The 27,785-nt window shown below is 40.8% G+C and overlaps 2 protein-coding genes across 2 annotated transcripts in view; both read right to left on the bottom strand.

Moving 5' to 3' along the window:
• The window catches only part of SLFN13 (schlafen family member 13), a 64,755-nt gene that overhangs the window by 32,644 nt on the left and 4,326 nt on the right, over positions 1 to 27,785 (bottom strand). The window lies entirely within an intron of this gene.
• Positions 85 to 27,785, bottom strand: part of SLFN12L (schlafen family member 12 like) — a 32,050-nt gene continuing 4,349 nt past the window's right edge. The window contains 4 exon segments of the mRNA XM_055255852.2: positions 85 to 3,632; positions 6,525 to 6,635; positions 7,567 to 8,618; positions 8,620 to 8,640. Coding sequence (XP_055111827.2) covers positions 2,974 to 3,632; positions 6,525 to 6,635; positions 7,567 to 8,618; positions 8,620 to 8,640 — 1,843 coding nt within the window. The 3' untranslated portion in view covers positions 85 to 2,973.

Below are 27,785 nucleotides of genomic sequence, written 5' to 3' on the forward strand. Positions count from 1 at the left end.
TTGGCTGTATAAATGTCTTCTTTTGAGAAATGTCTATTCATATCTTTTATCCACTTTTTAATGGGGTTGTTTTTTCCTTGTAAATTTGTTTAAGTTCCTTATACATTCTGGATATTAGACCTTTGTCAGATGGGTAGATTGCAAAAATTTTCTTCCATTCTGTAGGTTGTCTGTTCACTCTGATGGTGGTTTCTTTCCCTCTACAGAAGCTCTTTAGTTTAATTAGATCCCATTTGTCAATTTTGGCTTTTGTTGCAATTGCTTTTGGTGTTTTTGTCATGAAGTCTTTGCCCATGCCCATGTCCTGAATGGTATTGCCTAGGTTTTCTTCTAGAGTTTTTATGGTTTTGAGTTTTACACTTAAGTCTTTAATATATCTTGAGTTAATTTTTGTATAAGGTATAAGGAAGGGATCCAGTTTCAGTTTTCGGTTTGAGTCTTTAGTCCATCTTGGGTTAATTTTTGTATAAGGTGTAAGGAAGGGATCCAGTTTCAGTTTTTTGCATATGGCTAGCCAGTTCTCCCAGCACCATTTATTGAATAGAAGATCCTTTCCCCATTGCTTGTTTTTGTCAGATTTGTAGAAGATCAGATGGTTATAGATGTGTGGTGTTATTTCTGAGGTCTCTGTTCTGTACCATTGGTCTATATGTCTCTTTTTATACCAGTACCATGCTGTTTTGGTTACTGTAGCCATGTAGGGTAGTTTGAAGTCAGGTAGCATAATGCCTCCAGCTTTGTTCTTTTTGTTTAGGATTATCTTAGCTGTACAAGGTCTTCTTTGATTCCATATGAAATTTAATTTCATTTAATTCTCATTTGATTCCATATGAAATTCTGTGAGGAATGTCAATGGTAGTTTGATGGGAATAACATTGAATCTATAAATTGCTTTGGGCAATGTGGCCATTTTCATGATATTGATTCTTCCTATTTATGAGGATAGAATGTTTTTCCGTTTGTTTATGTCTTCTCTTATTTCCTTGAGCAGTGGTTTGTAGTTCTCCTTGAAGAGGTCCTTCACATCCCTTGTTAGCTATATTCCTAGGTATTTTAGACTGTTTTTAGCGATTGTGAATGTGAGTTCACTCATGATTTGGCTCTCTGCTTGTCTATTGTTGGTGTAATGGAATGCTTGTGACTTTTGCACATTGATTTTGTATCTGGAGACTTTGCTGAATTTGCTTATCAGCTTAAGGAATTTGGGGGCTGAGATGATGGGATTTTCTAGATATAAAATCATGTCATCTACAAATAAAGACAATTTGACTTCCTCTCTTCCTATTAGAATATATTTATTTCTTTCTCCTGCCTGATTGCCCTGGCCAGAACTTCCAATACTATGTTGAATAGGAGTGGTGAGAGAGGGCATCCTTGTCTTGTGCCAGTTTTCAAAGGGAATGCTTCCCGCTTTTGCCCATTCAGTATGATATTGGCTGTGGGTTTGTCATAAATAGCTCTTATTGTTTTGAGATATGTTTCATCAATACCCAGTTTATTGAGAGTTTTTAACATAAAGGGATGTTGAATTTTGTCAAAGTCTTTTTCTGCATCTATTGAGATAATCATATGGTTTTTGTTATTGGTTCCGTTTATGTGATGAATTACGTTTATTGATTTATGTATGTTGAATCAGCCTTGCATCCCAGGGATGAAGCCAACTTGATCGTGGTGGATAAGCTTTTTTGACGTGCCACTGGATTCAGTTTGCCAGTATTTTATTGATGATTTTTGCAATGATGTTAATCAGGGATATTGGCCTGAAGTTTTCCTTTTTTTATTGTGTCCCTACCAGGTTTTGGTATCAGGATGATACTGGCTTCATAAAATGAGTTAGGCAGGAGTCCTTCCTTTTTTATTGTTTGGAATAGTTTCAGTAGAAATGGTACCAGCTCCTCTTTGTACCTCTGGTAGAATTCAGCTGTGAATCTCTCCGGTCCTGGGCTTTTTTTGGTTATTAATTACTGCCTCAACTTCAGAACTTGTTATTGATCTATTCAGGGATTTGACTTCTCCCTGGCTCAGTCTTGGGAGATCGTATGTGTTCAGGAATTTATCCATTTCTTCTAGATTTTCTAGTTTATTTGCATAGAGATGACAGAGTCTTGCTCTCTTGCCCAGGCTGGAGTGCAGTGGTGTGGTCTTGGCTCACTGCAACCTCCACTTCCTAGGTTTAAGCAATTCTCATGCCTCAGCCTCCCGAGTAGCTGGGACTACATGTGTGTGCCACCACACTTGGCTAATTTTTATATTTTTAGTAGAGACTGGGTTTCACCATGTTGCCCAGTCTGGTCTTCAACTCCTGACCTCAAGTGATCCACCCAACTCAACAAGTTCTCCATTTTGAGTAATATTTCCATTGGCTGAATTTCATTGCAATGTAGTTTTCAAGAAGGTGTTAGAGAACTATGTTTTCCATGTCCATTGGATAAGAATGTCTGATATTTCCTTTATAGTCAAATGACATCTTGGTATGGCAAAACATGTGTAGGTAATTAATTTTCCTAATATCCCTTAAGGAATATCTATAAAGAACTTAGGAAGAAGTGAACATAGGCTAATCCCAGTTTTCCAACATCACGTCAAGTTGCTTAACTTGCAAAGTTTTCAAAGACATGTTTTTAGAGAATTAGAGAATGTTATTGAATATATAATGAAAAATATCTCTGTAGCCCAGTCCATCTTCCATGATTCAAGTGAGCATTGGACAAGATTTAAACATCCTTATCTACACTGATTATCTGGGAGACGCTGGAAATGTCAAAGGCTAATTGGCCTGTAAAAGAATTGATTCTCCAGCCAGTAGCGGTGGCTCATGTCTGTACTCCTAGCATTTTGGGAGGCCGAGGCGGGTGGATCACGAGGTCAAAAGTTCAAGACCAGCCTGGCCAAGATGGTGAAACCCCATCTCTACTAAAAATACAAAAAAAAAAAAAATTAGCCCTGCGTGGTGGCAGGCACCTGTAATCCCAGCTACTCGGGAGGCTGAGGTGGGGAATTGCTTGAACCCAGGAGGCAGAGGTTGCAGTGAGTCGAGATCATGCCACTACACTCCAGTCTGGGTGACAGAGCGAGACTCATCTCAAGAAAAAACAAACAAATGAACAAACAAAAACAAAACAAACAAACAAACAAAAAGATTTGATTCTCCTTAGGTAAGATATTTGAAAGGGCCTTTTCCAAGTCTTTCATTGTTTGAGCTGTTGTCCAATAGTAGGATTCAGGGTAAATTACTTGCGAGTTTAAATCATACTGGCAGCTTGTCTTGCCTTCAGAGCTCAGGTAGAAGATCTTTGTCATGACACACACTTTTTTAGTGTAACCACCAATTTTTGCCAGCTTCTGTTTTAAAATTTGGGCAGTTTGTGTAGAATAGCTTTTAAACTCCTCATCCTGTACCATGTGGAAGGTGTATAGGACTGGAGGCTTGTCCTGGGAAATCAGAAGAGCATCACAGAGGACTTTGTGGTTCTCTTGCAAGCCCAGCTCCAGAGACCAGCTCCTAGAGAAGATCAGTGAGCCCTTACTGACAGAGCCCATTTCTTCACATATTAATTGCTTAAGTCCTTCATGTTGTGAGAACAGATTTCTGCAGAGGGTTTCTGGAGTACAAGTTATCTTTCCTGATAGCCCTAGATGGGGAAATAGTGATAAATTATAAAAGACTGAGAACTTACAACTTAAGCCATGGATACAAAGCAGCTTGTATTAGATTAATTCTCCTGCCAAAAGCAACTATAAAAGCTATGTAAAAGTGTATCAGGGCCAGGCATGGTGGCTCACACCTGTAATAACAACACTTTGGGAGGCAGAAGCAGGAGGATCACTTATGCCCAGGTGTTCAAGACCAGTCTAGGCAACATTGTAAGACCTCTTCTCTACAAAAAGGTTAAAAAGTTAGCCAAGCATGGTAGTGCATGCTGGTAGTCCCAGCTACTTGGGAGGCTGAGGTGGCAGGATCATTTGAGCCCGGGAAGTTGAGGCTGCAGTGAGCTGAGATCGTGCCACTGCACTCCAGCCTGGGCAACAGCTTGAGACCCTGTCTCAAAAAATTCTACATATATGTGTGTGTGTGTGTGTGTGTGTGTGTGTGTGTGTGTGTGTGTGTATAAAACATAAAACTATAAAAGACTGGAGAGCAACCAATACAAGCAGGACTTAAAGGGCTACAATCTTTAATAGAGAAGAAGCACCAGAAGAAGCTTCACATTCACCTCTGCTTTTTCCCTAAGGAGATTTTCCATATCACAGCATGGGTAAATAGAGCCCACACAGAAATCAGCAGTTTTACTGGGCTAAAGAAAAAAAGAGGTCAGAATTGAGGGCTGCTGGAGGAGGTGGGATTTCAGAAACAAAATTCCAGAGAAGATGAAACTGCAGAGAAGAAGCCATAATCTACCTACAAATTTCCCTCAACTCACTGGCTAATACAGGTGAGATGCTAGAAACAGGGAAGAAAATATCAACTGGGGCTGGGAGTGTGGTGGCTTATGCCTGTAATCCCAGCACTTTAGGAGGCTGAGGCAGGTGGATTGCTTGAGCCCAGGAGTTTGAGACCAGCCTGGGCAACATGGTGAAACCCTGTCACAAAAAGAAAGAAAAGCAAGCAAGCAAGCAAGCAAGGAAGGAAAGAAGGAAGGAAGGAAGGAAGGAAGGAAGGAAGGAAGGAAGGAAGGAAGGAAGGAAGGGGAAAATATCAACTGATCAACTGGGAGATTAAAGAGCTGAATATCGATTTCATCAGCCTCACGGTGCTCAGGAGACACGAATTGTAATTCGGCTCCCAGCCAAGTAGAAGGGTCTTGGTAAATACCCCAGACTTTAAGACCCCAGAAGAGCCATGACCTAGTAATTAGTGCAAAATTAAAAGCTACTATACCTAGAAAAGCAAAAAACAAAACTTCAAAAGAGTAAAAGTAATCACTGGTGCTCTATCTGCCTGCCAAAAAAAAAAATGTGTAACCCTATCTGAAGAAATGTAACATCTACTAAATTCTCTACAATTTGTCATCCATGATACTATACAAAATTAAGAGACAGGATAAAAATCAGGACAAATTACTAGAAAATAAGAGAAAAACTGGATTAGAGAAAAAGACTGGCAAGTGCTTCAGATACTGGAGTCATCGAAAAGGGACTTTAAAATAACTGTAATATCTTTTTCAAAATCCCCCCCCAAAATAAAATAGATGAAAAGATAAAGATGTCCTGATTCTCTTACAGGCTCAGAAAATTGAAATCAATGGATAAAAATCATCAGGGGTTTTGTGCCCTTAAGCCCCGCTTTGTTCAAGGGTCAGTTGTATGTAGTAATATCCCAGCGGGATATTATATAATATATCAGTGGGTGAAACTGTGAGTTTTCAGTAACTGGATCTAGGAAAAGTGGTTATCCACATGAAATAAAATGAAATAGCCCCTACATCACTGTTTATGGATGTGGATTACATATTTAAATGTTAAGTGCAAAACTTTAAAATTTTTAAAAGAAAATGAACAGAAATATCTTTATAACCCGGGGTAGGGAAGGATCGCTTACACAAGGCACAAAGAGCACTAAACCACAAAATTTTTAAACCGCAAGTTGGACTATATCCAATTTAAAATGGCTTGGGAAAAGAGAAAATGCAAGTCATGGACTTGGAGAAGACATCTGAAATCTGTACTATCTATCTGTGACTAAATGAGGATTTTATGTTAGAATCTGTGAATTGCTCCTAGAAATCAGTAAGAAAAAGATAAAACCTATTACAAAAATGAGCAACAGACAGAATCGCCACTTCATAGAAGATAAAATATCTTCTATGGGAGATATTTTCTTCCATGTATATACCCAAATAAATACCGATTTGACTGAGGGAGAAAAGAAGTTCAAGAGGAGAACAAGCAGAAAAATGAAGAGAAAAGTCTGGCATTGGAAAAGATGTGGCATTTCCAATATATTGCTGGTGGGAATAAAGTGAGCCATCTACTTTGGAAATAATTTGGCATTATCTTATTACTTAAATATTCACACACTGCCTGAACCAACAATTCTACCCCTACTTAGGCACCCAAGAGAAACTCTTGCACGTATGCATCAAAAGACTGAATAAGAATATTAAAGGTAACACTGTTCACATAGCAGAAAACAGGAAAAAACTCATTGCCCATCAACAACAACAACAGGTGAATAAATCAGAGATGCTGAGTATTTCTTCAGTAACTGAATATAGCCATGCCTGAAGCTGGGTCTCAGTCTAGACTGATCAGTGACATGATGTATATGCTTCCTTTTCTGCTTAAACTAAGCTGAATTGGATTTCTCTTATTTTCAAGTAAAGGAGTTTCTATTACACCAAGAAAATTATAATCCAAAGCTAAAGAAATAGAATTTGACAAATTCAATGACTAAAAACACCAAAGAATTTCCATAAACACAAGAATGTGCTTCCATAACAAATGTCAAGACAGAGCTGGTTTGAAGAGAAGGAGGTTTGAACATAGTCACGCCAACAACTCCACGGAAGCCAGAATTAAATTACCTGGAAGGTGATATCTCAGTGGCTGAATTTTGAAGTTAATATATTCACGAAGAGGACAACTCTGGGAGAGAGGTGATGATGTACTTGCTGGAGAGGGCCGTTCTTCACATACTATGGAATAATGTTAGAAAACAAAAATCACACTCTTAATTTGGCACAAGAGAGACTCAAACTAACTAATGCACAGTATACCAAAAGTCTACTTAGAACTGATCCTGCGTTCCCAACACAAAACATTAGATATTGTGGTTACATATTGTGGTTAGATTCCTAGGTCAGATACAAATTGTAAAATTAACCCTTGATGCTGCTGAAACACTCTATACTTGGAATGAAAATTAACAGTAAAAATGCATTGATAGCAATTTAATACATTGCCATATAACTGAGTTTATTTTAAAAGAAGTTAAAATTAGAAGAATGTGATGGCTAGTGAAGGAAAACTGGGTTTTATGCAGATTCTGAGGAACAAGTTTGCATTTTCAGAGATTTTCTAAGTTGCTAGTTCTGGTCTAATCTCACTGGAGGCTTTCCTTTTCCAAAACCAGATAAAATATCAGCATTATTCTTCTCTTATTGGTACAATTTAGGGTTACTCTTTGGCTCATAAATGTGAGAGGAAGAGGGAAAAGGCTTTACAGGAAATAAATGGAAAGTGGGTAAAGAAAAATGAAGGAGCAAGTAAGTAAAAGAGTAAGTGTTCCCAAAAGAAAGACATGGTTAGTTACAGAAACTGAGCCCTGAAAGAAAAAGGAAAAGAATTGAACAGGCTTTCCTTGAAAGTGAGTAAAAACGTGGTAGAGAAGAAACATCTAGAATCTTTGCATCAGATAAGGCTACTAAGAGTAGATATTTAGTTACTGTATGGAATATCTATCTTCTAAGTGTGTAGAAGAAAACGAGAGGCAGGGAAGTATTGGTTGTATCCACCAGAGATGTTGAAATGTGAAGACTTAATCTTGTCCCTAATCCCAAAGATACAATAAAACCTTCCTGCCACTCAAGTCAAAGGTATCCTTATTGCCAATCCTCCTTCCTCAACCTGGTTCTGAATCCACCATGAACTGGATCCATTCCTTCTCGGTCAACTGCTTCACTCTGTTATCTTTCACGTGCCAGGAATCAGGCTTTTTAGCAAACACTGCACAGCAGGAACGTTCCACTCTGAGTGCATACACATATCCACAAAGCCTTCCTTTATCATATACTCCAAGGAATTTGCATAAGTAATTTATCGTCCCCTCCTCCACACAGAAGTGATGCACAGGCAGTTTCCCAATGGAATTTTTTGTTACTTCTTCTAACTTAGTAAGATAACTCTTCTCTGCTTTAAAGCCAATTATTTCTTTATCTTCATTTAGACCAACGAATAAATATCCTCCATCAGTATTTGCAAATGCAGAAACATATTGAGGGAGAATCTCTGTAATTCGTTGTAACAACTTTTCTGTCGAGAAGTTTTTAATTTCAACGTGTGTGGATTCAGTAAAGGTCAATTTTTCTTTATAATTAAGTTCTGTTCTTTTAAAAAAATCAGCAGCCAAGGCTTCCATGTTACTTTCTTCTTGTACATCGACATTGGCCCTCTTTGCAGGAAATTCTGGTCTTAAATATGCTCTCCCTCCAGTTTTTTCCATGTCTTTGAGGAACTCCAGTGCAGCAGAAGCATTCATGACTTTTGCAGATGTTACATCTCTCTTGTACAAACTGGAGCTCAACGTGACAATCTGCGGACCAGAGGTTTCCAAGCTCCATGATTTCACAAAAATGTGAAAGTAGTTACCATTCTGCATGAAGTCCAGGAAATTGGGAACAAATGGCAGCATATTACTGAAAGAATTTTCCAAATCTAGTCCTATTCCATCTTTTTTATAACTATAGTCTTCATTCTCAACTTCAGCCTTGATAAATCCCCCTCCAGAATTCAGCAGAGCACACACAGCTCGTGAGACATTTTCATTCTGCTGTTTTCTCAGTTGACAATCCTTCATTTTTTTTCTATTGTTCTCTCCAAGAGTGACTCTTCCCACATGTAGAACCAGCTCAGCATAGTTTGTGTCTAAATCAATACTGATGTTCATTTTCCCAGCAGCTATTTCCGAGCAGAAATTCTTTCCTGTAAAATAGACAGAGCCATTAGAATAGGAGCTAAGCCAGAGAGACAGCAAATTCTGCATTATGAGGCAAACGTAGAAAAATCCTTTACTGTATATTTTCCACTAGACTGGTAAGTCTATGGGTTTGAGATAACTAATTTCTAACAAATTTTGAGCTAAGGCTGTGATAATTTATACTCCTACTGAATTTTCAAATTTGTTACAACTATTTTATTTGATCTTTTCTAATAATTTTAATCTTGTCTTTATATGTTCGTTGTGTCCTTTCTCATCACTAATATTATACAATTTGTTTTCTCTCTTCTTTCTTTAAGTAAATCCCTGGAGCGATTCTATGTTTTTATCTTCTCAGTGGACAAGGTTTTAGTCATACATATTATTTCTTCTTTACTTTTTATTTTAATAATTTCAGCTTTTACCTTCATTAATTATCTCCTTTTATGGGAAATCCTTTTGGAAAGCTGCCAGATAGGGTCTAAGAAGGTCCAGCAATAATAATCTTAATTATTTTAATAAAAATAATCTTAATTATTTTTTATTCTTATAAGAATGAATTAGATTCACAAATTTTGGGCATTGATCGCAAGCAAAACAGACCAACTCATTGTGCCCTTTCCCTATCAAACATCCACGTTTACAATGAGGTAATTGTGGGTGGCAAGCCACCCAGGTGCCAAGGCAAGAGACTGAGGGCACAAGCTGTTCCAGTATAATAAAGAAAATATATAGAATCAGAATAGTTATGCTAAAAATTGATTATAGATATGATTATATATGATTATCATTAATCATTAGTTTGTGGTATTATTATTCCAATATTATAATAATCTTTGTTCTACAATTATAACCTAGAAAAAACCAGGCCATACAGAGATAGGAGCTGAAGGGACATGATAAAAAGTGACCAGAAAACAAGTGTGAGCCCTTTGTTACGCCCGGACAGGGATACTAGAGGGCTCCCTGGTCTAGCGGTAATGCCAGCGCCTGGGAAGGCACCCGTCACCTAGCAGACCTTGGTATAACGGTAGCATCAGTGCCTGGGGAAGGCACCTGTTACTTAGCAGACCAGGAAGGGGAGTCTCTCTTCCCCCGGGGAAGTTAGAGAAGACTCTGCTCCACCGCCTCTTGTGGAAGGCCTGACCCCGCAGCCATCTGGAGGCCTAACTGTCTCCCTGTGATGCTGTGCTTCAGCGGTCATGCTCCTGGTCCGCTTTCATGTTCCACACTGTACACTTGGCTCTGCCTTCTAGATAGCAGTAGCAGAATTAGTGAAAGTACTAAAAGTCTTTGAAATGCGTAGAAGAAATAATGGCATAAGCTGTCCTCTCTCTCTCCACCTCAGCTGCCAAACAGGGAAGGGATCCCTGTCCAGTGGACACATGACTTGCGTGACCTTACCTATCATTGGAGATGGCTCACACTCCTTACCCTGCCCCCTTGTCTTGTATCCAATAAATAACAGCACAGCCTGGCATTCAGGGCCACTACTGGTCTTCGCATCTTGGTGGTAGTGGCCCCCCAGCCCAGCTGTTTTTCTTCTATCTCTTTGTCCTGTGTCTTTATTTCTACGATCTCTCATCCCCACACATGAGGAGAAAAACCCACAGACCCCGTAGGGCTGGACCCTACAGATAATATTGCTTTTTTGTTTGTTTGTTTTGTTTTTTGTTTTTGTTTTTGTTTTTGAGATGGAGTTTTGCTCTTGTTGCCCAGGCTGGAGTGCAATGGCACAATCTCAGGTCACTGCAACCTCCACCTCCCAAGTTCAAGGGATTCTCCTGCCTCAGCCTCCCAAGTAGCTGGGATTACAGGCACCTGCCACCACGCCTGCCTAATTTTTTTGTATTTTTAGTAGAGATAGGGTTTCACCATGTTGGCCAGGCTGGTCTCGAACTCCTGACCTCAGATGATCCACCTGCCTCGGCCTCCCAAAGTTCTGGGATTATAGGCATGAGCCACAATGCCCAGTCAAGGTAATATTCTTATATACAAAACACCTGTGCTGTACCTTGAATGTTTGTGTCCTCCCAAAATTCATATGTTGAAATTCTAACGCCCAACATGATGGGGTGTTTGGGAGGTGATTAGATTAAAGGGTAGATCCCTCATGAATGAGATTAGTGCTCTTCTAAAAGGGACCTCAGAAAGCTAGTGATGGCAGCCTGCCATCACAAAGGCTGCAGCAGGGAGGGGCAGCTAGGGCTGCACACTTTCTGGAGCCTGTGGGAGCCCTGCCTCTTCCAAGTTGGGATGTGAGCTCCCCAGGTGCTGCTGCAGCCACCCAAACCACCACTGTAGACCCAGGCCTCCCGCTCTCTGCAACATGCTAGAATCCTGCCCCACAACCCTGCCCCATGCAGCTGTAGCCACCCAAGTCAAGATTGCAGATTCAGGCATCCCTGCACTCTTGGGGCCTGGAAAGGTCCCCCTGCCCTCGCAGGCTAAGAAGTGCCTGCTCCCACTGCCTGGCTTCTCCTTCTTCCTGCTGTCGGTGCCCACTCTGATCTGGGAGCAAAGGCTGGCCAAACTCCGGAGACATAAATGGCAGTGAGAGGCAGACAGATTCCTGGGTCAAAGGTGGTGGGTCCCGGTAGGGCCACACCTTCAGGCCAGGGAGGGCCTGAAGGCTGGGGACCGGGCTGCCAGTCCTGTAGACTTTGGGGACTTGTGGTGCCTCTTCTGGGGCTGCATGTGGACCGATGGCACACACTTCCTCCCCTCTGAGGTCCATAAAAGCCCTAGGCTCAGCCACAGCAGGGGCAGAGGAGGAAGAGATGAAGAGAGGACCAACTTCAGAGAGGAAATACCCTCTCTGCTGATAGCAGGAGACGACAGGACAACCAGCTGCAGAGTGGAACTACCCTCTCTGCTGAGAGCGTCAGAGACCTGCAGAGACACTGGGACAACAGCTGCAGAGAGAAGCAACCGTCCCCAGGGCCTCCTCTCTGTGAGATCAGCAAACGTAGGAAGGACCAGTAGCACAGAGAAGCTACCCTCCCCAGGGCCTCCCCTCTGCTGAGAGCCAAACATTCCATGGGATGACCTGCCTACAGAGAGGAGTTACTCACTGCAGGTCTCCTCTGAGCTGTCCTAACTTTAATAAAGCTCAGCTTCGTCTTGTTCGCCCTTCACTTGTCTGCATACCTCATTCTTCCTGGACACAGGACAAGAACTCTGGCAAAGGTGCCGCCAGCCACAGAGGTTTCTGGCCAGAAAATTGACACCCTGAAGATCCCATAACACTAGCTCACCCCTTCTGCCATATGAAAAACACAGAAGAAGTTGACAGTCTGCAATGGGAAGAAGGTCCTCACCAGAATCCAATGATGCTGGTATCTTGATCTTGGACTTCCCAGCCTCCAGAACTGAGTAATAAATTTGTTATTTATAAGCCACCCAGTTTACGGTATTTTGTTATGGCAGGCCGAACAGACTAAGACAGTGTGCTTTAGTCTATGTATACATAATCCATTAGCTCTTTTCCTTTAAAATCTATTGGGATCACTGTTTTGCTATAGATGAAAACCTAAAGATTATAGGTTTGTCAAGTGGCCTAGAGACAGTTGAGAGTAAAGTCCATCATAGGTAGTAATCACTACACTAGGAAAGGGCTATAAAGGGGTCAGAATATTCCTGTCCACTGCTAGACCACTATCATGGAGATACTCAGCTAAGGTTGTGGATACCACCTGTGTCTCTAAAAATTTCTGATCAAGTGTAAACAATAATAAAATTGAAGCCCCAGATCATTTGGGCAATTGGGGTTACATCAAAAGAATTCATATGCAAATCATGGTAGTAACATACAGAGGAAAAAGAACCATCTATTCCATATAACACTTAACAATTTACAGGGACCAGACTAGATGTTCAATAAATGACACAACTCCTTGTGCACCAGAGTAGTCACCACTCCCCATGTGACTTGGGGACTCTGTGCTTTTGAATAGGTGTGCTCTGAGACTCTAATGTTTTCCTCCACCTTTGTCACCTGATAAACTCTCTATCATCCCTTCCGAGGGCCATCCAGCTTCCATCTCCCACCACTAAGTTCACTCCTTGTCTCTCATGACACGGAGGAAACTTAGCCTTCTTTGGAGACCTGAAGGGATGCAGTGAGCTTAAGAATTTTCAAGAGCTTATCAATCAGTCAGCTCTTGTTCATCCCCGAGAGGATGTGTGGTGGTATTCTGGTGGACCTTTACTAGGCACTCTGCCCAATAACTGGAGTGGTACTTGTACTTTAGTCCAATTGGCTATCCCTTTCACCCTGGCATTTCATCAACCAGAGGGAGGAAAAATAAGACATGATAAAGCGAGGGAAGCCCCTTATGGGTCTTTCGACTCTCACATCTATTTAGATGCAATTGAAGTCCCAAGAAGAATACCAGATCAATTTAAAGCCCAAAATCAAATAGCTGCAGGATTTGAGTTAATATTTTGGTGGGTGACAGTTAATAAAAATGTAGATTGGATAAACTACATCTATTACAACTGACAGCAACAAGCTTTTCATGAGTTAAAAGAAAAACTCATGTTGGCCCCAGCCCTGGGGCTACATGACCTGACAAAATATTTTACACTATATGTGTCAGAGAGAAAAAAAAAAAATGGCAGTTGGAGTTTTGACCCAGACCGTGGGGCCCTGGCCGTGGCCCGCCTACCTTGCCAAACAGCTAGATGGAGTTTCTAAGTGTCAGTCCCTGTGCTTAAGAGGCTTAGCAGCAACAGCTCTGCTAGCACAAGAGGTGGATAAGCTAACTCTTGGGCAAAACCTAAACTTAAAGGCCCCCCACGCTACGGTGACTTTAATGAATACATCATTGGCTAACAAATGCTAGATTAACCAAGTACCAAAGCTTGCTATGTGAAAATCCCTGCATAACCATTGAGGTTTGCAACACCCTAAACCCCGCCCCCTTGCTCCTGGTATCAGAAAGCCCAGTTGAACATAACTGTGTAGAGGTATTGGACTCCGTTTATTCTCGTGGGGCCAACCTCTGAGACCACCCTTGAGCAGTAGACTGTGAGTGGTACATGAACGGGAGCAGCTTCGCCAACCCCTGCAAAGTGACTCTGAAGAAGACGACAAGCCCTGCTCCAGTCACACCCGGAAGGTAACTGGTCCATGCATGGACAATGAGAAAACTCTTCATGGGACTCATTTTCCTTAAAATTTGGACTTGTACAGTAAGGACTTCAACTGACCTTCCTCAGACTGAGGGCTATTCCCAGTGTATACATCAAGTCACTGAGGTAGGACAAAAAGTTGCTACAGTCTTATTATTTTATGGTTATTATAAGTGTACTGGGACTGTAAAAAGAACTTGTTTGTATAATGCTATTCTATACAAGGTATGTAGCCGAGGAAATGACCAACCTGATGTGTGTTTGACCCTGATGTGTGTTATGAGCCTCCCATGACCACAGTTTTAAAAATAAGATTAAGGACTGAGGACTGGTGGGGGCTCATAAACGATACGAGTAAAGTGTTAGCCAAAACAGAAGAAAAAAAAAGGGATTCCCAAACAAGTCACCTTGAAATTTGATGCCTGTGCTGTCATTAATAGTAATCAGTTAGAAATAGGATGTGGTTCTCTTAGTTAGGAAAGAGGCTATATGGCAGAAAATAAGTACATTTGTCATGAATTAGGACTGTGTGGAAATAAATGTAGATACTGGTCTTGTGTCATTTAGGCTACTTGGATAAAAAACAAAAAGGATCCTGTTCACCTTCAGAAAGGGAAAAGTGGCCCTTCCTGTACCAGTGGTCAGTGTAACCCCTTAGAACTAGTAATAACAAATCCCCTTGATCCTCGCTGAAAAAAAGGGGAGGATGTAACCCTAGAAATTGATGGGGCTGGACTGGATCCTCGAGTAAATATCGTGTTTTGAGGAGAAGTTTATAAATGCTCTCCTGAGCCAGTATTTCAAACCTTCTATGATGAACTAAATGTGCCAGTACCAGAAATTCCAGGAAAAACAAGAAATTTTTTTTGCAATAAGCTGAGCATGTAGCCCAGTCTCTCAATGCCACTTCATGTTACGTATGTGGAAGAATTGTAATGGGAGATCAATGGCCATGGGAAGCTCGAGAATTAGTACCTACAGACCCAGTTCCTGATAAATTCCTGGCTCAAAAGAATCACCCTGATAACTTCTAGGTCCTAAAAGCCTCAATCATTAGACAATACTGTATAGCAAGAGTGGGGAAGGACTTCACCCTTCCTGTGGGAAGACTCAGCTGCCTTGGGCAAAAACTGTATGAGGCAGGTGGATCATGAGGTCAGGAGATTGAGACCATGGTGAAACCCTGTCTCTACTAAAAAAATACAAAAAAATTAGCAGGGCATGGTGGCAGGCGCCTGTAGTCCCAGCTACTTGGAGAGGCTGAGGCAGGAGAATGGCATGAACCCGGGAGGCGGAGCTTGCAGTAAGCCGAGATTGAGCCACTGCACTCCAGACTGGGTGAAAAAGCGAGATTCCGTCTCAAAAAAAAAAAAAAACTGTGTAATAGTACTACAAAAACAGCCACCTAATGGAGTTCAAACCACCCTAAGAAAAATCCATTTAGTAAATTCCCAAAGTTGCAAACTGTGTGGACCCACCCAGAGTCCCACTGGCACTGGACAGCCCCAGCTGGATTATAGTGGATATGTGAGCATAGAGCTTACGCCAAATTACCCAACCAGTAGGCAGGTAGTTGTGTTGTTGGCACTATTTAACCATCTTTCTTCCTACTGCCCATAAAGACAGGTGAACTCCTGAGCTTCCCAGTCTATGCTTCCCGCAAAAAGTGAAGCATAGCTATAGGAAATTGGAAAGATGATGAACGCCCCCTGAAAGAATCATACAATATTATGGGCCCACTACTTTGGCACAAGATGGCTCATGGGGATTCTGGACCCCCATTTACATGCTCAACCGAATCATATGGTTACAAGCTATCTTAGAAATAATCACTAATAAGACTGGCAGAGCCTTGACTATTCTGGCCCAGTAAGAAACTCAGATGAGAAATGCTATCTATCAAAATAGATTGGCTCTTGACTACTTGCTAGCAGCTGAAGAAGGGGTCTGTAGGAAATTTAACCTTACTAATTGCTGTCTACACATAGATGATCAAGGGCAAGTAGTTGAAGACATAGTCAGAAATATAACAAAATTGGCACATGTGCCCGTGCAAGTGTGGCATGGATTTGGTCCTGGGGCCATGTTTGAAAAATGGTTCCCGGTGCTAAGAAGATTTAAAACTCTTATAGTAGGAATTATAATAGTAATAGAAACCTGCTTACTGCTCCCTTGTTTGCTACCTGTACTTCTTCAAATGATAAAAAGCTTCCCCACTACCTTAGTTCACCACAATGCTTCAGCACAAGCGTACTATATGAATCACTATCGATCTGTCTTGCAAGAAGACGTGGGTAGTGAGAATGAAAGTGAGAACTCCCACTATTGAGTGAGGTTCTCAAAGTGGGGGAAATAAGGGAGGAGATCACCCCTCATATTGTCTTATGCCCAATTTCTGCCTCCAAAGAAAGAAGAAGTAAAAACTAAAAGGCAGAAAAGAAATCCACAGGCAGATAGTCTGGTGCTGCGCCCTGGGCCTGGTTAAAGATCGACCCCTGACCTAATTGGTTATGTTATCTATACGTTCCAGACATTGTATGGAAAAGCACTATGAAAATCCCTGTCCTGTTCTGTTCCGTTCTGATTACTGGTGCATGCAGCCCCCAGTCACGTACCCTCTGCTTGCTCAATCAATCACGACCCTTTCATGTGGACCCCCTTAGAGTTGAAAGCCCTTAAAAGGGACAGGAATTGCTCACTCAGGGAGCTCGGTTTTTGGAGACGTGAGTCTGCCGATGCTCCCAGCTGAATAAAGCTTTTCCTTCTACAACTCAGTGTCTGAGGGGTTTTGTCTGCGGCTCATCCTGCTACAAGATGGAGTCTCACTCTGTCGCCCAGGCTGGAGTGCAGTGGGATGATCTCAGCTCACTGCAAGCTCCGCCTCCCAGGTTCACGCCATTCTCCTGCCTCAGCCTCCTGAGTAGCTGGGACTACAGACACCCGCCACCAAGCCCAGTCAATTTTTTTTTGTATTTTTAGTAGAGATGGGGTTTCACCGTGTTAGCCAGGATGGTCTCAATCTCCAGACCTCGTGATCTGCCCACCTCGGCCTCCCAAAGTGCTGGGATTACAGGCATGAGCCACTGCACCCAGCCTAATTTCTAGAATTTTATAGTACTCTCCAAAATATTTTTATTACATTTGTATTTGAATTTTCAAACTTCTCTTTTCCTTGGAGACAGTTCTCTTTTTGGGAGTTCTTCTGATAAAACCGAGGAATACTGCCTGCGTTTGCTTTCAATTTTCTGTAAATACAAAAAATAATATTTGTACTGACCTTATTAGCTTTGATGATACAGAGTTTGGGATTATTCTGGGCATTAAAAATTAATATTAAGGAAGATAGCATTATGACATCTTGTAACAGTAGACCAAAATAAAACATTTTAAGACTCTGGCTACTACTGAAAACTAGCTCTGTGACTTGTCCTATATATATTTCCGGGTATTATCTGAAGACTCAGAAGTGAGGAACAGAGTGAGGAATCCCAGGAACTGAAAGAAATTAAGTATGGCTGGAGTTAGGAGAAGGGCTAAGACAGGAAGTGATGTGATGACAGTGTCTTATATATGAGCAATTATGACAGCCAAACTAAGGTAGTGGCAGTGGAAAAGGAGGCATGGATGGACTAGAGAAGAGCTCAGTTATTAGATTACTGTAGGGGGTGAGGGAGAGGAAGCACCAAGGGTGACGTTTGTGTCTTAGGCTTAAACAGTTGGATGTCCATCAAGAAAAGAGCAAAAGATGGTGGTTTTGTTTAAGTATTTCTGGCTTTCCATCATTGTTCATATTGAAAGTACTGTAGATGCTAGCCAGCCTCTGCCTTTTCTAAGAATAAACTTTTTTAAAACTGAAGAACTAAAGCTGAGATTCTCCTCTTCTGTTGTTGAAGGGCTTCCTGTGTGGGATTCTCACATGCAATTTGGGAAGTTTTCTCTTTGGTTTCTGACAACGAGCATTTGCGGGGAAAGCCAGGCATAAATTAGTTACGATAGTTGGTGTTTAATGTTTCTCCAGTGAAAATTTGGACTTCTATTTTTTCCTTGTAGAATGCATAATTAAAACTGGGGCTATTATTTTGAAATGAAATACTGAATATTAAAAAAAATAGAGACTCAACGCAGGAGCCATAAATTCACGTACCTATAGAAGCCAAACAGATAAAAGCAAGTAGTGGAACCACATGGATTAATGAGATGATAGGAAGTACAAAACAACCATGTAAGTCAAATTAAAAAGCCAGCTTCCACTTTCTGCTTTAATCTGTTCAAAGCAATAACTATTACATAAATCAGTGAATACAATATTTCAGCAGTATTTGAAATGGTGTTCACACCCAGCAATTCCACTTCTAGACATAAATCCAAGAGAATTGAAAACATATGTGCACGCAGGCACTTGTACATGAATATTCACGGAAGCATTATCCACAACAGCCAAAAAGTGGAAACAGTCCAAATGTTTATCAAGATGAATGAATAAATAAAATGTAGTGTATGCATGCAGTGGAATATTACTTGGCCGTAAAAAGAAATGAAGCACTGATGCAGGCTGCAACATGGATGAACTTGAAAACTTTATGCTACATGAAAGAAGCCAGTCATAAAAGGTCACACACTGTTATTCCTATTATAGGAAATATCTAGATAGGGACTTCCATAGAGACAGGGAGGAGAGGAGGGGTTGCCAGGGCCTGGACAAGGAGAATGAGAGTGACCGCTAATGGATGTTGCATTTCTTTGTGAGGTGGATACTGGTGATCATTGCACAACTCTGCGAATGTATTAAAAATTATTGAACTGTACACTTTGAAAGAATTAATTATATAGTATGCAATTATATCTCAGTTTAAAAAAAGGAAAACGGTAACCAAAATCTCCTACGTAAGCATAAAATTTTCTCTGTTAATTATGCCAAATAAAACTGAATTCACAGCAAAAAAAAAGGATTCTTAAATTCTTTAATTACTACTAATATCTGACCTAAAGTTACTTTGAATGTCTTGCTTCTTTATGAGCACTGACCATAGTTAGTCAGATTTTCCTATTTTTTAACTCAAATTGTTGAGAGAGAGAAATGGTGTAGATTAGAAAGATGGAATATTGTTTAAACTTTACTACTTTTTTGTTTTTACATTGATTTTCATGTTTATCTTATTCTATTTTGACTGTAATGTATACGTTTAACTAAAGATTGTATTTCTCAATTGTAATTTTTTTCTAGCAGAAAACATTTTAAGATTCAGAGTTCTTTTCTTTTTCTCCAATCCCTTTAATATTCACTTAAACAATTAAGGTTGAAGCAATAATGAAACTGCATTTCTTACATTACAAGAAGATTTTGCATGATATTTGTAGTATATACCAATTTTCTCATAATCTCTTCTGCAATAACATTTCATTAATACTCTGGTCCTCAGGTTGTTTCAACAAGGTCAGAAAGATAGGCAAGAAGATGGTAAAATAAACTTACTCATGGGTAAAAGGAATCAAATATTTACTCTGTACACTATTCTAGGTTTTACACACTTTACATAAATTAAGTGTGACATAAGTTCTAATTGTCTGTTAATAGAACAGCGTCGCTTTGGGAGGCTGAAGCAGGAGGATCCCTTAAGCCCAGGAGTTAGAGACCAGCCTGGGCAAGATGGTGAGACCCCATCTCTACACACACACACATACACACACACACACACACACACACAGAGCCCCTATAGTCCTAGCTACTCAGGAGCAGGAGGCTGAGGTGGAAGGATCCCTTGAGCCCAAGTATTTGAGGTGGCAGTGAGCTATGATTGGGCCACCGCACTCCAGCCTGGGCAACAAAGCAAGACCTCATCTCCAAATAAAATGAAATAAAATAAAATAAATTAAAAACCCAGCAGTTCCAGGGCCAGCTAAATCTATGTTTTACATGTGCTTTCACTTTAAGTACAAATTGTGGAAACAAATAATGTATCTTTGCCTAAAGATACATCATCAACATGCACTAATACATATTTTCCACTTCCAAAGTTTTTTTATTATAAGTGTACAACATTAGCGCATGGAAACATTCAAGCTCTTTATTATTCCACTGAAATCTGGGTTTTGTTTTGTTTTGTTTTTCTGTTCTCACCTGTTGAGCAGCATTTGGCCAGCATCAACACAAGGACTTGGTTCTCTCACCTGGTGAACTTAAGATGGGAACAGAAATTGGCAATTATGTTTCTGGGAGAGAATTTTAAAAAGAGCTGGGTTTTTTTTTTTTTTTTTTTTTTTTTTGAGATGGAGTCTCGCTCTGTTGCCCAGGCTGGAGTGCAGTGGCATGATCTCAATCTTGGCTCACTGCAAGCTCCACCTCCCAGGTTCACGCCATTCTCCTGCCTCAGCCTCCCGAGTAGCTGGGACTACAGGCACCCGCCACCACGCCCAGCTCATTTTTTTGTATTTTTAGTAGAGACGGGGTTTCACCGTGTTAGCCAGGATGGTCTCAATCTCCTGACCTCGTGATCTGCCCGCCTCAACCTCCCAAAGTGCCGGGATTATAGGCGTGAGCCACCTGCCTGGGCTTTTTTCTTTCACTTAACAAGGCTAGCTTTAAAAGGTAGTACCTAATTTTAAAGCACTGAAGTTGTCATTTAAATAAGAAAATGTACTTGGCTTAATCAACTGTGAAATGAAGACGATATCACTGCCTTTTCAAGAATTAGACCAAAGCCAATTATTTTCAGAGAGCCAAGTGATACCCAGTTTATATTGCACGAGCCAAGTGACACCCAGTTTATACTGCACGAGCCAAGTGACACCCAGTTTATATTGCACGAGCCAAGTGACACCCAGTTTATATTGCATGAGCCAAGTGACACCCAGTTTATATTGCACTACAGTTTTCAAGGATATAGCGTTTCTACCCTGTCCGAACCTAAGTTGCCCCCTCACTCCTCCAGCCAACCCCCCTTTCTCTGGGCCCGTTCTTTCCCTGCTGAGCTTTGTGCCCCTTGCTCCCTTTCCCTCCTCTATTTGCCATTTGACTGTCCCTCTATCTATATCTGGGCTAGTGCAAATGGTTTCTTCACTGCCTGGTCAGTCACTGACCAATCACCACTGCACTGGGGTGGATTTGGGATCCTATTAGTAAAACTGACTATCTGGCATGTTTGTGCTGCTCATCTCCCCTGAAAATGACATTGTGCATCATCATCAAAAAAGTACCGTTTAAGGGATGAGGACGGCAAACCCACAAGGCATCTGAGAAAATCCTCAAATGTGTGAGTCACCTAGTCAAATGTTCTCTTATATATACTAGAGGTAAGTTCAGAGGTGAACTGTGACTTGCCCAAGGCTGTGCAGCTAACCAGAGGGAGACACTGGAACTGTATTTCTCTTTCCACTATACCATAAAAAAAAAAAAACAAGGTTAATGATGCTTAAAAAGAGTTTGTAAGTAAAACAGAATGAAATGCCTACTACATAGGAAAAGTCTTCGGGATCTCTCCACAGATTTTTAGGCAGAATGAAAGCTATCTGTACAATGAGAAATGCTGCTCAGTTCAACAGATGCCACCAAGTACCAACAGATGCCACCAAGTATCCTTACTGTTGTTCCGAAACTGAATCTGTGACTGCAGATAATATGTCACTATTTGAGAATAAGAGGTCCCACCCTCTCCATTCTTTTCAGGTCTTCAGTCACAAGGTCACACCTTACTTTCACTGTTTAACAGGATAAATTAATCAGGTCGAAGTAGGACTTAGGAGGCACATTGAAGATAAAAGCAAAAGGCAGCAAACATTTTTACATGTAGATCATCACGGTTACCTTAAAAGTTAAGTTTCGGATTAATTTACAGAGTAGTGAGAGAATAATATAATTTCAGTGAAAATCAACAGAAGAGTTATATCATTAAAAAAAGATCAATTTGGCAATACTAAGTCAGACAAGCATGCAAAATTCAGAATATTAAAAAAGGCAAGGCCTGCCTGCCAACATACGTTCCTCAGGTGAAGGTGGATATGAAGATGCTAAACAGAGCCAAATGAATGAGAAGCTGAAAGGGACACTTTGCAGATCAGCAAATGGATGCCCTCATTCAATAAATTGAGGAAAGTGAACTCACAAAGCTTGATTAGGGGTATACATAAATCTAATTCCTGGTGCTATTTGCAACTACTTATATTTTAAATGCAAGGAGATAAGTGATTAGAACACATTAAGCTCACTGATTTAAACAAAACATTTCAAGACTGATACACTGGAAGGTGGTAATTAATGTTAACACAGCACAACAGCACACCTCGCAGATTTATGTCTAAGAGATTAAGTGGAATCATCACCTCAAAATTTTAATCTTCAGTTTTCACAAATACAATCAAGTCTCTATCAAATTTTCTGATTTATAGCATAATGCACTAGCCATAAAAATGTTCATTCTTCAGTTTCTCCTACACTTTTTTGCCTATCTTTCAACACTGAGCACTGGGTGTTTTTAACATAAGCAAGGCCATATGCACATTTTAATCACATGTTTTAGAAATGAACAAAATCTGTGATATTTCAGTAACTCATAGTATACTTATAAAGTGAAAAGATCTCTATCAAAATATGCTTTTCACTGGGAAAAATAAATAAACTGAAGGGATGGCCTGCCCCTCCACACCTGTGGGTATTTTTAGTCAGGTAGGATGAGAGACTGAGAAAAGAAATAAGACACGGAGACAAAGTATAGAGAAACAACAGTGGGCCGAGGAGACCGGCACTCAGCACACCAAGGACCTGCATCAGCACCGGTCTCTGAGTTCCCTCAGTTTTTATTGGTTATTATCCTCGTTATTTCAGCAAAAAGGAATGTAGTAGGAGGGCAGGGTGATAATAAGGAGAAGGTCAGCAAAAAACATGTGAGCAAAAGAATCTATGTCATAATTAAGTTCAAGGGAAGGTACTATGCCTGGATGTGCACGTAAGCCAGATTTATGTTTCTCTCCACCCAAACATCTCAGCGGAGTAAAGAATAACAAGGCAGCATTGCTGCAAACATGTCTAGCCTCCCACCATAGGGCGGTTTTTCTCTCATCTCAGAATTGAACAAATGTACAATCGGGTTTTATACCAAGACATTCAGTTCCCAGGGGCAGGCAGGAGACAGTGGCCTTCCTCTATCTCGACTGCAAGAGACTTTCCTCTTTGACTAATCCTCCTCAGCACAGACCCTTTACGGGTGTCGGGCTGGGGACGGTCAGGTCTTTCTCATTCCACGAGGCCATATTTCAGACTATGACATGGGGAGAAACCTTGGACGATACCCCGCTTTCAAGGGCAGAGGTCCCTGCGGCTTTCCGCAGTGCATTGGTGCCCCTGGTTTATTGAGACTAGAGAATGGCGATGACTTTTACCAAGCATACTGCTTGTAAACATTTTGTTAACAAGGCACGTCCTGCACGGCCCTAGATCCCTTAAACCTTGATTTCATACAACACGTGTTTTTGTGAGCTCCAGGTTGGGTCAAAGTGGCTGGGGCAAAGTGGCTGGGGTAAAACTACAAATTAACAACATCTCAGCAAAGCAATTATTTAAAGTACAGGTCTTTTTCAAAATGTAGTCTCTTATGTCTTCCCTTTCTATATAGACACAGTAACAGCCTGATCCCTCTTTCCTTTCCCTACATGTTTTGATCTCTATCAAAATATGCTTTTCACTGGGAAAAACAAATAAACCAAATGGATTTACACAAAGTAAACATTAACTTTGGTAGATTTCAGTGTAGAATAGTTCATAACAAGCACGTTTGCCCTTATGCTCAACTACCAAGTTAAGAATTTTTTAAGTATTTTAACTGAGATTTTATTATGTTGGCATTTGTTTCTCATTCCACATTGTCCTCAGCCAAGCGCCAGCACTTACAAGTCTCTAATTAACTGGTAAGGGCTTTGTCAGAAGCATCTGGATCACTGGTGGTGGAAGAGTTTGTTGTAACACTTGCAGTAACTGCTGTGGCTGTCCACACACAGCACTTGGATTTGTCAGGTGGCCTACACCTTCAGCTAGGATCTCTTCACCAAAGCTGTGTCTCTTCCAGGAAGAATTTCTGAACAGCTTCAGCATCTTTAAGGTCAGCTAACTTGGAAAGCTCAACTCTCTCCTCGGCCAGCTTCTGTTTCTTTCTTTATTTTGGAAGCCCGTTCTTTTTTTTCATTATTTTTTTAAATATATACATTTTTATTATACTTTAGGTTTTAGGGTACATGTGCACAATGTGCAGGTTTGTCACATATGTATACATGTGCCATGTTGGTGTGCTGCACCCATTAACGCGTCATTTACATTAGGTATATCTCCTAATGCTGTCCCTCCCCCCTCCCCCCTCCCCCCACCCCACAACAGCCCTCGGTGTGTGATGTTCCCCTTCCTGTGTCCATGTGTTCTCATTGTTCAATTCCCACCTATGAGTGAGAACATGCAGTGTTTGGTTTTTTGTCTTTGCGATAGTTTGCTGAGAATGATGGTTTCCAGCTTCATCCATGTCCCTACAAAGGACATGAACTCATCATTTTTTATGGCTGCATAGTATTCCATGGTGTATATGTGCCACATTTTCTTAATCCAGTCTATCATTGTTGGACATTGGGTTGGTTCCAAGTCTTTGCTATTGTGAATAGTGCCGCAATAAACATACGTGTGCATGTGTCTTTATGGCAGCATGATTTATAATCCTAAATTGGGGTCACTTCGTCCTTTGCGGTCAAAGTAGATGCAGTACCCGATGAAAAGGGCCCCGCATATCCCAGCAGCATTGGCTCCGTTCCAACCCAGCCTCTTCCCCAGAACGCAGAGTGTGGACTGTGGCAATGGGGGAAAGGAGCGGTTGCCCATGAACCATCCGAGCACAGGGAGCCACTCGGACCCGACGCCGGTGGGACAGGCACTCGGAAAGCAAGATTCAGGGTTCTGAAGATTAAAATCATTAATGTATTTACTATATTTGTGCAAGTTTGAGAGAGAGTCATGTGTATAGGATTACCACTGAGTTTATATTATTTTCTCCATGCCTGGAGAGTGTTTCTTTTGTTTTTGTTTGTTTGTTTTGATTTTTTGCTTCTTTGTTTTTGAGACCTATTCTTGTTCTGTCACCCCAAGCTGGAGTGCAGTGGCGTGATCTCAACTCATTGCAACCTGCGCCTCCCAGACTCAAGTGATCCTTTTGCCTCAGCCTTCAGCGTAGCTGGGATTCCAGGCACCGCCACCATGCCTGGCAATTTTTTTTTTTTTTTTTTTTTGGGATGGAATTTCACTCTTTGTTGCCCAGGCTGGAGTGCAGTGTCACGATCTTGGCTCACTGCAACCTCCATCTCCCAGGTTCAAGCAATTCTCCTGACTCAGCCTCCCCAGTAACTAGGATTACAGGAGCCCACCACCACATCTGGCTAATTTTTGTATTTTTAGTAGAGATGGGGTTTCACCATGTTGGCCAGGCTGGTCTTGAACTCCTGACCTCGTGACCTACCCGCCTCTGCCTCCCAAAGTGCTGGGATTACAGGCATGAGCCACTGCACCCCGCCAGTGTTTCTTAAAAAGTTAGCATATTTAAAGAATTAGATGTTTTGGGCTTAATTTCTAATTTTTTCCTTGGAATTCTTAGAGACCCCCTCTACTAAATTTATATAAATACTTAGTAACATCTTCAAACTGATCAATATAGGACCATAGAATTTGAGAGACATTAATATCCTTATTTTCTAATATCCACTGAAGATAGTCTATCTTTCTGAGGAAACTACTTCCCTTAGTTGTCCTTGACATATCACTACCACTTCACAAGAACAAACAGTTTTTGCAGCTCTATTACTTCAGCATCAAAAAGGTTGGGGTCCCTACTGGGGGCATGGAATCCTCTAAGATTCTTCATTCCATTTTCCAGCTCCCCAGCATATAGGAACCTCAGTGCACCAGGCATTAATTGTCCTAAAGCAAAACATTCCGTCACTTTGATCAGCTTAAAACTCTAACCAGTTCTGCCCTTCCATTCTGGAATATTTAATAAGGATAGAACTGTACTCCTTCTTGTAGTACAGGATTTGTCAGCCTTGGCACTATTGAGATTTGGGGCTGGGAAATTCTTTGTTGTGGGGGACTATCCTGTACCTTCTAGGATGTTCAGCAGTGTCCCTGGCCTCTATCCACTAGGTACAATTAACACACTCCCTTCAAGGGGTGACAACTGGAAATATCTCCAGATATTATGTCCCTTGGAGGGCAAAACCCGCCACCCCCTCCACTCTATTGAGAGCCACTGGTCTAGTCTGATGATGAGCAGATTAATTTTAACAATGAGCGGACCTATTTTAATGATCCATATACCAGTGCCATCCAACAGAAATATAATGCAATACATAAATGTGATTTTAATATAGTAAGAACATTTTTAAAAGGTAAAAATAAATAGGCAGCTTTACTTTTAATAAAATATTTTATTCAACTAAATATTTCCAAAATATTATCATTTTGACACGTAATTCATTGAAAAATGATTCATGTAATTTTTCATTCTTTGTCATACTAAGTTTTTGAATCCCAGTGTCTGTTTTACACTTATATGTCATCTCAATTTGGACCGGCCACATAGCAAGCACTAATTTTCTACACATGGCTAATGTGTGCCATGGGCACTGCAACCATATACAGTGACATCTGGCAAAAGCCAGAATAGTCAACATCAACAAATTAAGCCAACAAACAAATCGCAGTGAGGGCACAGATCTTGTTTTTTGCCATTCTTCAGTAAAAGGAACCAGAGCTTCTTGGAGAAATGGCTGATTTTAGGGCTGGGGCAGAGAAAAAAAATCGCGAGCATTCCTATACACCAAAACAATAGACAAGCACAGAGCCAAATCATGAGTGAACTCCCATTCACAATCGCTACAAAGAGAATAAAATACCTAGGAACACAACTTACAAGGGATGTGAAGGACTTCTTCGAGAACTACAAACCACTTCTTAAGGAAATAAGAGAAGACACAACTAAATGGAAAAACATTCCAAGCTCATGGATAGGAAGAATCAATATTGTGAAAATGGCCATACTGCCCAAAGTAATTTATAGATTCAATGCTATCCCCATCAAGCTACCAGTGACTTTCTTTGCAGAATTAGAAAAAACTACTGTAAATTTCATATGGGACCAAAAAAGAGCCCATATAGCCAAGACAATCCTAAGCAAACAGAACAAAGCTGGAGGCATCACACTACCTAACTTCAAACTATACTACAAGCCTACAGTAACCAAAACAGCATACTACTGGTACCAAAACAGCATAGTACTGGTACCAAAACAGATACGTCAACCAATGAAACAGAACAGAGACCTAAGAAATAACACCACACATCTACAACCATCTGATCTTTGACAAAACTGACAAAACAAACAATGGGGAAAGGATTCCCTATTTTATAAATCGTGTTGGGATAACTGGCTAGCCATATGCAGAAAACAGAAACTATACTCCTTCCTTACACCTTATACAAAAATTAACTCAAGATGGATTAAAGACTTAAATGTAAAACTCAAAACCATAAAAATGCTAGAAGAAAACCTAGGCAATATCATTCAGGACATAGGCATGGGCAAAGACTTCATGACTAAAACAAAAGCAATAGCAATAAAAGCTAAAATTGACAAATGGGATCTAATCAAACTAAAGAGCTTCTGCACAGCAAAAGAAACTATCATCAGACTGAACAGGCAACCTACAGAATGGGAGAAAATTTTTGCAATCTACCCATCTGACAAAGGTCTAACATCCAGGATCTATAAGGAACTTAAACAAATTTACAAGAAAAAAAACAAACAATCCCATCAAAAAGTGGGCAAAGGATATGAACAGGCACTTCTCAAAAGAAGACATTTATGACCAGCTGCGGCGGCTCATGCCTGTAATCCCAGCACTTTGGGAGGCTGAGGCAGGTGGATCACTTGAGGTCAGGAGTTCGAGACCACCCTGGCCAACATGGTGAAACACCATCTCTACAAAAACACAAAAA

Source organism: Symphalangus syndactylus, chromosome 20 (assembly GCF_028878055.3).
Source record: "Symphalangus syndactylus isolate Jambi chromosome 20, NHGRI_mSymSyn1-v2.1_pri, whole genome shotgun sequence".
Taxonomy (NCBI): Eukaryota; Metazoa; Chordata; class Mammalia; order Primates; family Hylobatidae; genus Symphalangus; species Symphalangus syndactylus.